Here is a 16,942-nt window from a genome sequence, read left to right as displayed (position 1 = left end):
ATTCAAAAAACAAAACCAATTCAGCAAACGAACAAACAACAGCTTGGCCAGGAGGTGACATAATTAGTTCATTTAATAATTAACAATCAAGAATTGCATCAAACATTTCTGGCTAAATTTATTTGTGGCTCAGAAATCTTTTCTTAATTTACACTGTTTAATATTGTAAGGTTTTGTCGACTTATTTACTTCCAGAAAGTACCATGCGTAAATATGAGCATGTCTGTTTTTAGGTTATCCGTCATAGTCTGCTGGAAATAAATATTGATTTTGCTTAGGTAATAAGAAGCTATGAGGAATGGATAAGCCTGCAGGACTTCATTCGTATATGTATACATAACGTTTGTGTATTATTAGTAAAGTCTACTTTGAAATACTAAAAATGTCTATACATGCAGATATTTCCTGTTCGTGATATTTGATAGATGCAGAGATTTGATTTAATAATGCCAAAATAGATTTGCTACTTAATAAGGAAGCAATACATGTATGATGTCAAATCAAACTGCAGCCATGCAGGTCCCGCGCCCCGTAATATGAATGAATGAAGACGTTGCCAATTCAGCTACAACGCCGGAGTGGACCATCGCGCCGCGTGTACACTTTTCAAATCTGCGCTGTTTGATTTATCTTAAAGTACCTTAATGAAATGTTCGCATTTTTCATAAGCAGGTTTTAATTACGTGTATCAGTACAGATCGGCGGTGGAAGCGACGGCAGGAGAGTCCCCCGTGTGTCGGGCTGTAGTGGCCACCTCCACCTTCTGTCTGCTCGCTGCAGAGCGAGGCTGAGGGAGACACGGCGTTACACTACAGCGGCCACTGGGAAAGGAGGAGGCCTGAGGGAAATGAACGCGAACGGAGCATGTGCCGAGACTGAAGTGCGCCCGAGGTTTACGTTTGATACACTCTGAGTGCAAGCGACGCTACAAAAATGCCGGGTTGGAAAAAGAACATCCCCGCTTGCCTTCAAGCCGACCAAGAAGGAGGTACGCTTTTCCACCGTGCTTTTCCGACCGCGCTGGGCTCCCCACAGCGTGCCGACGCCGTGCATGGGAGCGAAAGTTGGGCTGTTTATTTAACCTGGTGTTTACACCAGCAGTTTGTTACAGCGGCTGCCAGGACGGTTGGTGTTTACGGTCGATTGCTGATACGTTTCGCACCTTATTGTGTCAACTTTTTGGCCACTTTGTGGTTGCTGCGAGTGGACTGTTTTTACGGGCGCCGCAGCGAGTGGACTATTATTACGGGCGCCGCGGCGAGTATTCTGCTTGGTCGGTGGGCTCTTTCTCAAATCGCCATCCTGTAGTCTGTAACGCCAGTTGCTTTCCCGTTCACATGTAGCCCGGGCTGTTCGCTCGCTAGGTTCAATCTCCGAGCACCGACATGTTATGAGACGTGTGTAGTACATGTGTAAGTAGGAGTGCATTGTAAAAGCCATTTGTGGCGTTAAAAGTCCTTCGTGTTTTATGCAGCCTACGGTCCTGTAATTTCAGACAGTTGCTACTCGTGGGTGGGTGGGGGGGGGCATGTGCAGCAGGAAGGACAAAAATATTCGTTATTGGTGTGTATTTAACCATCTCCAGTGTTTGTAGTGAAAGGTAAACCTACTGTTTCCCTTTTCAAACACTTAGACGATTGGCGCTTCACATGCTATAGTGAATAGTAGTCCACCGCTAAAAAGTATCCACGGCTGCAGGGCATGCCTTGCAGTTTGCTAGTCGTCGTTACTTACGCGAGGAGCAGTCTGCTTAAAGCCAACGTATAATGCTCGTTTACGTTGGGTTACTTTGGCTCTTTAAAATATACAGACGCCTCTGCTACCGCTGAGAATCGAATGAAATATAATACAGCACAGCCATGCATGAGGAGTTCAAATGTAGGAGCGGTGTGCATGTCAGAGCAGTAAGTAATCTGCACTTGACCATATACGGTAGAGTAGGCTATGTTTTTTTTGCCTGAAAATGAGCAGGTCAGGGCAGTGTGAACATGCCATGTACAAGTCCATGGGGAAACTAATCTACACATCATTACAGTGTGCTAGGCTTCTGATATCTAGATTTTATGGACATATTGGAAGGATTATTTTGTATTCAATTGGGCTGGTAATCTTTACCATTAACATCGTCAAGAATTCACAGATGAAGAACCAATTGCCTAAACTGTACAAAGAATTGCCTTTTTAGCGAGCAAAATGTGAATTATTCACCATATTCTCTAATTCTGGTAATGTGGAATCTGGTCATAGTTACATGGATTGCGGTTTTAAATGATTGATCCATACTGCATGTACTTTGGTAGTCTTGTGATCGTGTTTCTCAGAAGAAACATTTCCCTCTGAAGCCCATACTTCACCGTGGCCGTGCTGGAGTGGAAGAGTCGGAGATTCTGCAGGGCAGAGGGAGAAATATGAGCTGTGTCAGGCTGTATGCATTCTTATGTCAGGAAATTCAAATATATGGAGGAGATATAGCCCCACACTCTGGTGTATGTAAAGGCTTTCTTTGGGTGAGCATCATTTATATGTCATCATGCCTGTTGGAGCTCTGTATTTCAGTGATGGTTAGTCAAGCTTATTAGCATTGGTACTAGGGCTGTAACAATAGGCCTACACTGATTCTAATGGATACATTGCGAGTCAGTCCATCCAGTGTATATACATCAGTCTCCACCTATTTTATTAGCAACACCTTGCAGGTCTATAGGGTCTTCACATCCCATGCACAGTTGTCTAAGCAATTCTCTAGCACTTCATCAGTGGTCAGTTTCTGGCCACAGGACCTGCTGTTGGTTGGATAGTTTTGGGTGGTCAACTGCGTCCAGACGTGTGTAAACACCCCAACAATGTTGCTGTTCTTTATGTTCAGCTCGCACTGCTACATGACTACAGAGTCAGTGCTGAAAAAGGTCCACCAGCCAACTAATGCCTGATGACCATGGGTCCTGTTGTCAGAAATGAACCCTGATGAACCAAGTAGTGCAAGGGTGATAAACTGCGCACACTGACAGATATGCTAAAGATGAGCTAGAGCATCTGAATTGTACAATTATCAAATGCTCCTTTATGAGAGGTGTAGATAATGAGCAATGTCAGGGTATCGGTCATGTGGCCTTTAAATGTTGGTACAAGGCAGGTGTTTCTATTAAAGTGGCAAGTGACTAAATCAGTATTGAAAAGTTCAAAGGCAGTACAAATATTTGTGAATGAAATGATCATTAATGTGTTTCCCACATTGTTGTGTGATTAGAATTGAAAAATGACAGTAATCGGTTTTTTTCTTTCAAACAGCTAATAAATGTTTAATAACCTGATTGTATAGTGAGCTGAAATAAAGATAAAATGTGTTCCCTCAGTCTATCAGTCATATTGATTGTAAATTACTGAAAGTAATCCTATAGTGGTAAAGTGAAATGTCCCTAAATATTTAATCGGTGCCTTACAAATTGAAATTGTGTTGTATCGTGGCAAAGTCTAAAGTTGACAACCACAAATTAGTACAGTCGTACTGTTACATTTTTCTATCAACTCATAACCTCTTATTTAAGGTTTATGAAAATCTGGAATAACCAGTTGCAACAGATAATCCCATTTCATCCTGGCACTAATGACATCATCTTTCATGACATGGACGACACTGACTTCATCTGCTGCTCTCCTCCTAATCCCTCTACGCTCTTCATTGTACTTGTGATATGGAGGGGTGAATGTGGTCTGTTTATACAGGGGCCTCTTGTTTGAGATGATGCTTTTGTTTTTCGGAAATGTTTATCAAACATTGAATGTGTAAATTAAACAAAATGGTGATTTTGATTAGCTCTAACCAGGAAGTGTGTTTATAAAACTAGTCAATTAAAGATGCCATTTTTTTATTTTTCATTTTGGCGATAAATTTGTTGTCAGTATCATGCAAAATTCTTCAGAAATCGGAGGTTTCTGTTAAGTCTGAATGATGCAAAAGCATGCAAAATTTCCTAGATTTGTCACAGCTGCAAAAATAGGGCAATATCATGCAAGTGCATGCTGTGCTAAAAGTGCAGCGCTTGGCAACAACCAACTGGCTAACTAGTTACATGAATATGCTCTAGCTTGATGGAGCAGAGCCTAAACTACAGCACGCTATGTTTGGGTCACAGCAAAACTGAGACATTCAGTACTATCTTATGGCCCTGCACAAGGTTAATTGCTTATGCATAAAGCATGGTCATTTGTATACGCTTTAAGTGAGTCATAGCAGGCATTATCACCAACAGTGGGAATAATTCAAATAGCTTTACTAAATTCACAAACTTAAAGTATCTTCAACTAATGCATTATTAGTTAATCGTGGCAAGCTTCAGTTAATTCAGGACCAAACCATTTGGGTCATAGGTGGAGAGGTGTGGAAAAGGGAGAGAAGCTTAATGGAATGCATTTTCACAAGGTTTTTAATTTCTTTTCTCTGTCTTCAGTCCTGGTATGTCTGTGTGTGTCCGTGCGCTGAAATGATGTTGTGGTTTCACACCGAATGGTGTATGCAGTGGCTAATCCCGGATGCCGTTAGTGCCCAGCATGCAAATCATCACGATCTGCTGCACTGTAGCCTGCCACTGTGGCATGTAATTGGGTTTGAAGAGGAAGGGGAGATGGGTGAGTGGACCCTCCTAATAAGGCAAGGATAAACAAGGGCCAAATATGTTATGGGGCTTCTTGGCCATGATGTTGAGTTTAATTCTTCTTCTTTCCCGTGGATTTCGCCGCCAGACTCAAGGAGACCTTTCAGGCCTGGCTCTGAAATGGTTCAAGATTACCACTGTTTTAATAAGATATGTTACAATTTAACTTCAGTTAAACTCTCCGTCTCTGTGCTTTTAAAATCATTTACTTAAAAAATGAGTCCAGAGTACACCATGCTTATTCTGTGCCTCTCTAATGAATTAATTACTGGAGGTGTAGTTTCTTGTTTCACTCAGTTAAATTATGGCCCTTTTCCACTGAATTATTTAATTAGGTTGCACCTGCTGTGTATTTATTTTTTGACCAAGCATGGTAGGTCTGTGTGCACTACCCAAAGCTGATGTCGGCCCTTCTGCTGGAAGAGTGAAGAGCACCTTTGGCGATCCTGCACTTTAAGTTTACTAGCAATATGCTCTGTACTAAATGGAAATCAAGGATTGACTATACCCGACCGGGCACAGACAGTTGGCTAGTACCATTTAGCTGGTCTCACCCAGTTTCTCACCATAGCCAAAGGCAGCAACAGTTACCACTATGAACCAGTTACCACTCATTTATGGAGGGAAACTGAATATCAAGAACAAGAGCAATTGTATTAAAAATGTCATTTTTCTCATGGCGGTGAGATCTTTAATAATGAAAGTTTAAGCATCCAAAACCGACTCTTCTTTTCTTAGTGCATTAGTCATTTCACACAGATTTTCCTTGCCTCTGCTCTTGCCCAATCTAAGTGGTTAGCCTGAAAAGACCTGATTAAATGAGTGATAAATTTGGCGTAGCAAAGGGTGAATTATTGCATGCAAGCAGCAACAGCACTCTGGCAAAGATGGAAGCAATGGTACGCGAGCGCAAGACAGCTCAGACCGCCACCTTTAATCTCCTCCACCTTATGAATCGACTTCTGTTTAAACCTCCTTGGCACACATTATATTAGCCTCTTTTCCACTGATGCATTGAACGGTTCTGAATATGGACAGTAACCGATCCAACTACATTTGTTCATGGATGCGGTTCGGCATGGTTTTCTCAGTAGGGTTACCTAACCGTGCTCATAGTTGCAGATCCGTTAGGAAGACATTCACTAATTGGTTCTACCCAAATGGAGGTAAGTCTCTTGTTGCCGTCTCGCTCCTCATCAGCGTTCAGCATTTGAACATGTCCTGTGCTGTTTTGCACATGTGAAAGGAGACACTAAAAAGAGTCCAAACGACTCCAAATTATCTAAATTATCAGACACATGCAGTGACCAGAGTTGTTTAGTGACATAATTATGAGAACCTGTTGGGGGGGGGGGGGGTGCTTATACGGCCTTGGTAACTGTTTGGCCTGACGGTACGGTGCAAGAGGCTGTTGTAGAATACAGGTGTGAAAATGTTCACATTTCATAATTGGATCATTCGCAGGAATGGACTCGGGTATCAGTCATTTGCATTGCCCCAGAACAACACCGTGCATTGATTTCCTGCATCTTGACTGTGGAAAGTCGTTCTGATTATACGCTTCACTTTTTCTAATTAAGCAAATACTGTAGCTCGAGGCATTGTTTACAAAAGAGAAGAGTATCCCCATTAGCTTTGAAACAACTTGAAGGTATTTTTGTGTGTTGCTTTTGTCAACATTTTTATTTCAACTGCAAGGTTGATTACCGAGGTCTCTGCAACTTCAGCAGTCTGACTGTAACAGTCTTTCTGATTTCCTCTTTCACAAAAAAAAAAATGTAACTTGTCCAAATCAGGGTTTTTGAATGATTGCTTTTAGAAAAGAAAATAAATTGCTTTTTGCTCTTGTTGTTTTTTCCCCTCCCTCAAGTTTGCAGTTTGGCTTTGATGTCATTCGTGTTTGCAGCAAGTATATACAAGTCTCAATCCACAAAGATAATACAGCAGTGCATTGTGGGCTCATTTTGCTGGGAGCAAAAAGCTTAGCCTGTTTTCAGCATATGAACATTGTGTGAAACTAGATGAGGTGATTCTTTTTTTTTTCTGTTTTGTCCCTAGCCTGTGAAGAATATAATGGCCTTGCACAATGTATTTACTGAGAGATATTGCGGTGCAACTGTTCGGCCCCGTGGCCCTTCTGTCTCCTTGGAGAGAGGTCATCACCGTTTATCTTGCCACTCTGTCTGAGTTTTATGTTGGTGTCCTGAACCTCTGGAAGCACGCATAGCCTTGAGAATGTGGGGACCAGTAGGGTATGCCATTGAGCTGTTATTACTGAACAGGTCCCAATATGTGCCTGGGACATGTGTGCTGACCTTTGGTCTCTGGAGTGTGCTTCCAGACTGGGAGACTGCTAGCATTATTGCTTTGGGCATTAGACTTTGGTGCCGTTTGTTTGTCTGACAGACTTTGGGATCTTGGCTTTCAGCGGTTTAGCATTCACAGGAAAGGACACAGGAGTCAAATCAGGAATCATGGGATGATGGAGCTGGTGTGGTAAATAGCCTCTTATCCACAACTCTAATAATGATGATGTTTCAATGAAGAATTAAGATAAAAAACCTTGAAGGTGTAAACTGAGTGATCATATTATTGTTGGGTACTTCTCTGTAGCTCTACCTAATAGGGTACATAGCATCTACCTAAAAGCATACATCGTACAGCCAAGTGTAAGTTGAAATACACCACTCCTGGCACCAATATTGTATTCTGAATTCATTTGAATGAATGACTCATAGACCGTATAGACTGTATATACAGCTTATGGGATGACTGCACTAGCTGTATAATGTATGCAAGTTGTTTTACCCTTCATTGGTCTCTTTAATGTGTTGCAGCCACAGGGCAGGTGGGAACCTGATGCTTTTGAAATGTGTTTGTATGGTAATAACACTGTAAATATACTGGAAATGCTGTTTATGTAACGTTTGAATATGGTTAGATATTTCATTTACAACAAAGGCCACTGGAAACAAGTTACAATCATCAGGAAACATTTGAGTGGGTAGAATTGGCCAAAGGTAGAGCTATAGTGTAGATGCACCTATAAATCATTATACCGGAAATATGTTATCACCGAAGGTTTTGCTTGCTAGAGCTAACATTAGCCTTCATTAGGTCTAATGTAAGGTCAGTTTCTAGTAGTGTCAGAATTTAAAACAATTCTGAATCCTATAAAAATACACACTTGAAAACAATTTAAGAATTCATGATCTGAATTGTGTCCTAAAGAATTATAATTTAATAAAATTGTTGTGAAGTCAGATATATTTACACCCCTATTAAACATGTAACCTAACCTAGCCTGAAGGTCTTTGCTTCGTGATGACGTGAGGACAAGCTCAGCCATACTAATTGTAACGTACTGTTCCCTCCACGATGTATGGTAAAGGGTTGGAGAGTAATGATACAATTTGTCACTGTGCAACATGGAAAGAAGACCTTTTTGAACTAATGAGCCGCAGTAAGAAACTGCAGCTCAATCAGTATATGGAGAGCTGCTGTGAGTGCCATGCTTTCTCTCTTTCTCATTAATTATGGCTGATAATTGCAACGGTGAGGACATCTAGTAATCAAAGTGACAGCCCCTTGCTGGATTTATACTTGTGTGGCTACATAAACTGTGAGGTGTCACTGGGAGGCTCGGCGTACAAACGGCTACGATGTGATCAAATGACTCGGTGTTCCCTGATGTTCCACTTCCCAGCTTGGCTGTGGTTGTTTATAGTAGTGGTGGTATGCAGAGGACCCATTTTCCTGTGTGTAACTCTTAGTGCAGGTGAGCTCATGTCTTTAATGCAGCAGTGATTGAGTGAGCTGAATGACGTGCGCATCATACTGCAATCAGTGAACATCACCCCAGGAGATGCTGTTTATCTCCATACGACCTCATCAAGCACAGGCAAGATGCCACTGATTGTTTGGTTGTTTTTTTTTTTTCCTTGAATGTTTTTTGAGTAAGATTATAGCAAACAGATTGAACATTGGTACTTTGATGGACAGAAAAAGGCTTAAAAATACTTAGCAATCAACACCAGATTTGCGTGATCAGAATGTAGCCTAAAGTATTCTCGTGAAAGTTTACGTTTGAAGATTCACTTACACGTAAGCTAGCATGAAATGCTGCAACGCGTTTTCCCAACGTGAACGGGTCTTGGCACCGGCATGGACGTTCGCGTTGCTCCTGGTAACATCTCTGTCCAACCCCATGTTCAGTTGGGTGGTGTGGCATGCAAAAACCCAAAACCCATCCCCTCTCTTCTGTACTTCTCGTCACTGTCAGAATAGTCAGTGGACTTCTTTGATACTGTCACAACTGTCAGTTCAAGCAGCTGTATTGATTTTTGTTCTGGATCTCTTGGACAGTGAATAATTCTCTTGTCCACAAAACAGCTGACAGTGTAGACTTGCTCCACTGGCTTCCAGAACTCAGGAGGCCATGCAGATATCCTGGGTTAAAGCTTAATAAAACTCCAAACATAAAATAGCTAGATGATTGATCAGGAAATGTTAAGTTTGATAAGGGAATATTCTTGGTCAGTCCTGAAGATTTGCATTTTCATGATCATGATTTTAATGTGACTGTGCGTATTCTTTCATTTAAACTCGGGGCCCGGGTAACAAAGGGACTCAGTCACCCTCAAAACCTTTGTACCTTGGGCCCAAATCTGATGTCAGTCACTCAAAATCTGATGTCTGCCCTCACTGGGTGACCTGCAGCCGCACAATTGCAGTGCCCGGCCATCGTTGCACGGCTCACCCCGATTCTCCTTTCATCCTGTTTCATACACCTGGCTACAGTTCAGCACGAGAGCATGAAAGGAGCCTGAAGGAGCTGAAGGAACACCCGATGGGAGGCTCCCGTGCTGCTCCTGTCCCTTGCTGCGCAGTTAATATTGAGCTACGCTTTCACTTCCCCAGCCTCCGGTCACTGGAGCTTGCTGTCAGCGAGCGTGCTAGAAGGAAAGGCCCTCTTCCCTTCGCACCGCTCGCGTCTCTTCCTTCCTGTCAGCCAGAGTTAATTTGGCCACGTCACAGATTGTGGCCGAGTATCCTCACCTAATTACAGGCTGCATTCGAGTGTGACGACTGTTGTTATCGGTACTGTCACCAACATGAAGCGATCCCCAGATGGAAATTGTTTCCTTCTGTGAAGCAAAAGTGGAGGAGGACACATGACTGCTGTGGGGATGTTTTAAACAAGGGAATGTAAATGCGCACACAAGGGATCATTTCAAATGCAATGGCCCGAGGCCTCCTTTTCGCCTTCCGTTCACTTGGGAGAGGAATAAAGCAGACCTTCTCCAAAGGGCTCTGTGTCTGTCAAATGCTGCTGGCTCTCTGCCTGCTCTGCCACACATGGACATCAGGCTCCAGATGACCCATAAATGTTGATGAAATATGAGGAACTATGTTGCAAGGATGATTGTTCGTTGGTGTATTAATTACATTTGCGTGAGCCATAGAACGGTAATCTCTGCGAGCAACTGCACCTTACTTTTTTTGAAGATGACCGAACAGAAGCATTGCTGGTCTTTAGGTTGCTGGCATGTCTGATATCTCCACACATTACTGCCATATCTGCTGTGGTAGAGGGTCTGCATTCCAAAACCAGTCTGGGGAAGCCTGCGTCCTTTGTAAAGTACCGCCGACAGGAAGCTTGGCCCTGTTGAACAGCGATAGGCATTGTGGCGTCTTCGGAACGACTGCGGAAGAAAATCGGCCAGGACAGAAGGCACCGATAAGCTTCCAGTGGAACGGCATGTCACATGGGTTGGGAGATACGCAGGTGAGGCAGAGCTGCCCACCGCTAAAGCCTGACGCAGCCTCAGCAGCTGTACCGTGCGCTGCGTCCCTGCGGCAGCAGCCTATGACAAAGCCTCCTGCCCCTGCATGGACGAGAGGACGCAACGCTCCCTCAGTAAACGGCGCCCAGCTTCTCTCGACCCCACGGTTACCATAACGTTTTCACATCAGCGGAAGGTTGGTATCCTGCAAGCGCTTTTGGCCGAGGAGGTGGCTCCACACCCAGCAGAGCGAGTTGTTTCTGAAAGTCAAGAGAGATTGTAATGTGAGGGGACAGTTTATGACCTGGAGGTTGTGGCTGCCTTTTACTGAAAACAAATGCAGTTCAGAGAGGAGGAGGATAAGAGAAGGATGTGGACATTCAGTCTGGACTCCTGCATGCAGCACTGACCCATTTACACTTTGTAATGGTATAGGTCTGCAGAGACCAGAAAGGCACTGGTTTAACCAGCCATAGTGTTTTTTCATCACTGCAGTGTAGTTCTCCTCTTGTGATGAACTTTTAAGGCTCTTCTGCATTTATTTTGTTTTTAGCTTCTTGTGTATTTGTGTGTGGGTGAGACCGAGAGAGAGAGATGGAGACAGAGGATACCTAAGATTGTCTTGCTGTCCTTTTCTACGTGTGTTTTAATGCAATTACTGCACTGTCCCAAGCGCACATCTTGTATGCAAATGGCCACAAATCACATTGTGCTGGAACGATTGCCCTCATGGTTACTGAATTATCCATGGTGTGTTAAACAGCGCAGTTTAGATACAGTATGTGAAACTCAGTTTCTTAAATATTGCATCCATGGACCTATATGGTGGCGCAGCAAATCTAATCCACTCACGCCTTTGTAGCGAGACGCAAGTGCTCGTCCACGTTCTGGAAACAACATGGTGATGATGCCATGGATAGGTGGGCCCCTGACAGCCCTGTGATCACGCTGTCAGATTGGGGTCAGATTGGGGTCAGTCACCGAGGACACATCGTCACCACCCTCGCCTCCCCCGACCTCTCCTGCCAGTGTGCTGAATCACGGCCGGACCGCCCTTTATCTCCAATAACGCTTATTAAAAAAAAGAGACTGTGGTTAAGATCTGGCCCGCGACACTCGGTGTTAACGATGCCAGCAGCGAAACGGCCGGGGCCACGGCAGAGGTCGCTGTCAGCAGCTGCATGGAGAGCCAAACTACCCAATCACGCACTGTGAGCCTGCCAAGGCTGAGCTGCTCTGTATTGATGACCTGTTATTGCAGACATCAACTCTGCAGTGGGTTTAGGATGAGAAGTGGTTTTTCCTCCTGTCCGGCAGTTTTATGGAAAACTTCTGTAGAGAACATGATGTATTGCCCATGAGCCCAGAGCGAGTCCTGGAATCTTCAGGGGAAACAGCAAAATTCCAGTTAAGTAAAGCTGGCTGATGGGTTACTTGCTAGGCTTAGTTAAAGCTTTTGCTTTTTTATTGAAACAGCCTTAGGCAACACACTGGCAAGTCTTGCACGCCATGAACAAGGGCAAGTGCTAGTGTGACCTTTGGTGCCACTGTGCCTTAACGCACATGTTGTGGTGCAAAACAAAGGTTCGGAGCAAAGCCCTTGACATGTAACACCTGCTTTCGATTTCCTCACAAAGATGTAATCTAGCCAGGGGGCAAAGGATTTGTAGCATGTACCAGCTGTGTGCCATGTACGCTGATGCTTTTAAGGGTAGCTCACCGAGCGCTAATGTCCTCTCTTCCTAGCTGGTGACTCAGACATTACATGGCTAAGTCTCAACAGTAACGGTCCACTGAGACTGTGGTGCGTGCCAGCATTTGCAATACTGTCGCCACCCTGACGCACTCGTAGCCTCCACAAGTGGCTCATCACCACCTTGTCTGCCTGTACAGCGTGACCTCGGCACCAATAGCTGCGCTCCATTGCTATTTGAGCTGAGCGGCCACGGAGGGCGCAGTGCCGCTCGCTAATTGAGCGCTCGCGTCAGTGCCAGCCCTCCTCTGGGCAGCTCTTTAGCCACACGGCTGGCCTGAGGGCAGCTGTCCTGCCCAACGTCAGCTCACTGCCTCTGCGCCGTGCGTGCGTGCAGGGCGCTTCTCCATGCTAATGAGCGAAGCTGCGATGGCCCGTGTGTGCGGTGAGCCGTGCTCTGCCGGTTCTCGATGCGCTCTGCCTCGGGCTGCGCCGGTCCACCCTCGACCCCGTGGCACCCTGCCCTTTCACGGTGCCTGCATCACTGCGAGGCCTACCCGAGTTGCGCTGACCGCACTGCTAAACGGAGACGATTTGCTCGGCACGTGTGATTATGTTCATACTTGATCATGATAGTCACTCATGGAGGGCGCATTTACACTGCGGCGTGCCTGCGTTGTTCCCTAATGACGGATGGTCCTGTCAGCGTGGATGTTTACTGTTCACTGCTCTCTGGGAGTGAGCGATGCCTGACAGCTGAAGAGCGGCCTGGCGGGACCTGAGAGCTCTGCCTCTAATTATTCATCAGGAGAGGAATGCCGGCTCCTCCCATGCCCTGCCACAAATTGATAAATGCTTAAACAAGAAAGGAAGCTCGTAAATGGAAATAAACTGCCTGGGAAAGCCGTATATTTCCCTCCTGAGAGGAGCAACAATGCAATTTGTGCCACCCTCATTTACACTCAGCAGAATGGACTAAAGAATGTTTTGTGGCGTAACTCACCGTTTGGGTTTTTAAGACTACTTCTTAAAAAAAAATTAAAACCTGCCTTCAGTAGAAAACCAGTACAGTGGCCCATCAGTCAGAATTTTAGGTAGTTTGCTAATGGCTCATAAATACTGAGCTCATTATCGTCCACACTCGTGCTGAATTTCTGAACCAGATTTCAGTGTTTTCAGTGCACACTTCCCATCAATAGTTGATGCGCGAACTGCATTCTGATTCTCCATCAGGTTGCTACAGGTCAGCTCAGGGGGGACATTAGTATGCTGCCTTCAGCCGTCTCCACTGGAGCTGGGGGTGGGTGGGGCGGAGGGGAAATTGCTGAGGGCAGGTCAGCCATCTTGAAAGCTGGTGGAAATGGGGCGCAGGGGGTGGGGTGTCTTTGCCATGTGCCACTTCCTCTCTCACAGGAGACAGGCTTGCTGTTACGGATGTTTCACGTCACACCAAAATGTGTCCTGACTAATTTGTTGCCTCCAGCTGTTTCCAGCCTCAGTAAAGGGATGTTGAATACTGAAATCAAGCCTTTACATTAGTCCAGAAGGGCAGAGACATTTGGGGAAAATGCTTTTGAGCCAAAAAAAGGCGTGTCAGGTTTGGAAAAAAAGATGATGATTTCCTCTTCTTAAGAAGTAGCTTAGCTCATTTTAGTGGTATGTCATACAATTAAATTATATAGAATCATATAATGAGTGTTTATGATGGGCTACAATATGAACAGTAATACTGACTGAAAGTATACTGAGCCACTACGGAGTTGTCAGATAACAAATAGCCAAGATTAGATGATTAAACTCCTGCTTGCGTCTTGTGCGCTTCGAGAGGCAGCTCCAGGCCAGTGCAATGACCCGTCACGCAGTAGTGTCCCGGCTCTCTGTGGCTGCTAAGCCTCACTGCTGAGGGCTTTCCCCACGACTTAATGGCCTAATCCTCTCTAATTGGCCAATCCGTGCCACGCGTGTTCATGCATACACGCAGCTGTGCTCATGCTGGAGATAAGGCCAGAGATGAGATGCAGTGCTGACGTGACCCAGCGGCGTAGATGTGTTGGGGCTGGCCCAACCTTTAGCCTCCAAAGTCCATCTGTCTCAGGTTTCTTGACCGTGTGGGGAAACTGGCCCCACTGATGAATAATAACCTTATAACAACTACCAAAAGCAGCCCTATAATGACAAACGCTCACTATATCAGGCAGTGTTTGGCATGACGACTATTTCAGTATAACCATAATTCTATAATGTAGCATACTTGACTGCAATCTTTATTATACTGGAATATGAAAACGAAGAGCTTTGTTTTATTTTGGCAGTTACGAAAGTTTCAGTGATTTAAACTGAAGGTTTTAGATACCTTGGATAACATGTGGTTTCCCTGAAGTCTAGATCAATACGCTGTTTTAAAAATAGTGGAGTAAGATGATTTGTTGATGTTCTGATGCATTTACCGAATAACCCATCACCTTTCCATGTTCCGTTCTCGTTGCTTGAGAGCTGATGGATGTCATTTCACACGGGTGTCAGACGCTCGGGCTCATGGCCGTTCTTCTAAACTGGCAAAGCTCTGTAGCCACATCTTCTAAATGAGGGCGGAGCTCCCGCACTGAAAGGTGTGGAGGCATCCTAAACCTAAACGGACCCACGTGGGAGTACAGTGCTCGCATTACTTACATTTCAGGGTCTTGTCTTTCTTTGAGCCTTTTGATGCTAACTGGAAGAGTCAGAACGCCTGTAGGGGATGCCTAAAAAATGTTTCACCGCCCACGGTCTTCCCTCTCTCTCATCCTGAAAGACCACCCTTTTATCCTATTGAGCTGTGGTGCATGGCGCTACTTTCCCCTTTTAAGCTGAGGCAAAATCAGCATCTTGCCATCCAGTGCCAGTGCAGACAGATGTGGAGCAGAACCACTTGCCTCAGATGTTTGTTTTAAGAAGGGTTCAAGGAGTTCACGTCCTGAGCTCAGGCGGGCAGGGCGCGTGCAGTGCTCGGGGCCGACGTCTGGCCTTCCCCGCCAGCAGGGCCACCGCAATCTCCCGCTTACCCCTCAACCCCGCCCCCCATTTACAGCTGCGCAGAAATATGTCAGTTACTCGGCCTCGGAAAAAATAAAGAGACAAATTGAGGCAGATTGCACGGAGCCTGATTACTGAGAGCAAACAGTTTGCCCTGGGCTCCGTGTGGCATGTGATAAAGCTGAAAAACGCCCGTCGGAAGCACTGTCGAGCAAGCCACTGCGCCTGCAGGTGACCAGAGATCAATAGTCCTGCTGTCAGTGCACAGAGGGAATTAGGCCCACTGTCTCTTAAATAAGAACATGTCGATGCTACGTCTCTGAAATCAAGGGCTAGCCTATATGCCAATAATGGGACCTTGAGAGGAGCTTTCGGTTTAGTGCATGGGTGGCACTGGGCTTATACAAACACACTGTTATGCAGAAAAAGGCATACTGAATTGTTCTTTTAACCCATATAGGTCAAGATAAAAAAAGATTTTTTGTTCTTTCGGTAAAGCCTCCAACAAGCCCCCCCCCCCTCACTGTTACTTTCCTTTCATGTCTTGTGTGGTGCGCTGGAGTCCTGTATCCCTCCACTCTGTTAATAAATCGTTCTGTACTGGTGCCTGCCATAACCCCTTTGATCCTTCCTTCACTGAGACATATTGTGTGGAGCAAAGATGTGCACCCTGCTGATAATGCCCATGTAGGCCGGCCGAGAGCACCGTGCAGATAGCATCCAGGGGAAGCCTCGTTCTCTGAGCTGGTTCAGGCGGACTTTTTATGGAAGCGTTTCTCCCGGCCTGTGAGGTGTGTGGAGTTGCATGCTGGGCCAGTCCATGTGGAAAAAATCCTGAACAGTGCACCCAACCCCCAAATTTGATCTTTAGAATGCCCTTAGTTCTGTCGAGATGTGTGTGTGTGGGAGGTACCATTACAGAGCAAGTGTGGGGGAGATTAAGCACTAATCGCGTTGTCTCCCTGGATGTGCTGTCAAACAGGCACTGATAGATGAGTTGTTTTCATGAGCAGATCGCTTGCCTCACAGAACTGTTCAAATTCACAGCAGCATTTTAAAGCTTAGTTTTATGCCTCTGAAACCATTTTGGCCTCCGCCAAGCTTCATTTTGGACTCTGTGCTTATGCCTTTTGTAAATGAAATCACTTTAGATTACTTGCAGTGGAATTTATACTTCATGATTTTTTTGGAGACCAGCATTTTTCCAGGCAGTATTTCTCTTTGGAGTGATATGAAAGGCAGCATTTGGCAATTTGTGCAAAAAAAGACTTGAATCCATTTTGTTTTATCAGAACACCAGCTATATTTCAAGCTTATAAACGGCCACATTAGAGAACAGTGTGTTAAACAGTCATTTAAGTGGATGAACTGACATTTCAGAAGGTCCTCTTTTAGTAGCCATATGGCATTTTTGTTGACCGTTTCAGAGTTGATGAGCTCACAGGCTTCCGGGCTGAGGATGGCAGTGTGGCGATCGCAAGGTTTGCTCAGCTCGTAAATCTGACTGCAGCACAACATTTTGAACAGTGACAATAACAGAAGTCCATGATGAAGATATGACGTCTCAGTATTCTACAATCAGATTGATTACTGACTCAGCGTAAACTGATTACTGACGCAATGCAAACCGACTAAAATAATGTTCTGATGTAAAATGTTTGCTCATCTCATATAAAAACACAGAAAGTTCTGAATGCAACATGGCCTTTTTTTTTTAGCTGTAACAAAAGTCCATGGCAAAAAGGTAAAGTCTTAAAGTGTGCTACAACTAAACGGATTAATAACACAGAGAGTGAACT

General features: G+C 44.8%; 1 protein-coding gene across 2 annotated transcripts in view; it reads left to right on the top strand.

The window, feature by feature from the left end:
• The first annotated feature begins 568 nt into the window (after positions 1-568).
• The window catches only part of grip1 (glutamate receptor interacting protein 1), a 187,150-nt gene continuing 170,776 nt past the window's right edge, over positions 569-16,942 (top strand). For both annotated transcript variants that reach the window (XM_035528228.2, XM_035528229.2), the window contains exon 1: positions 569-988. In XM_035528228.2, the coding sequence (XP_035384121.1) occupies positions 934-988 (55 nt within the window). In that variant the 5' untranslated portion in view covers positions 569-933. The remainder of the gene's footprint in view (positions 989-16,942) is intronic.

The sequence above is a fragment of the Electrophorus electricus genome, chromosome 11 (assembly GCF_041902795.1).
Source record: "Electrophorus electricus isolate QZ-2024a chromosome 11, ASM4190279v1, whole genome shotgun sequence".
Classification (NCBI taxonomy): Eukaryota; Metazoa; Chordata; class Actinopteri; order Gymnotiformes; family Gymnotidae; genus Electrophorus; species Electrophorus electricus.
The sequence above is the reverse complement of the archived record's forward strand: the minus strand, read 5'-3'. Positions and strand labels throughout refer to the sequence as shown.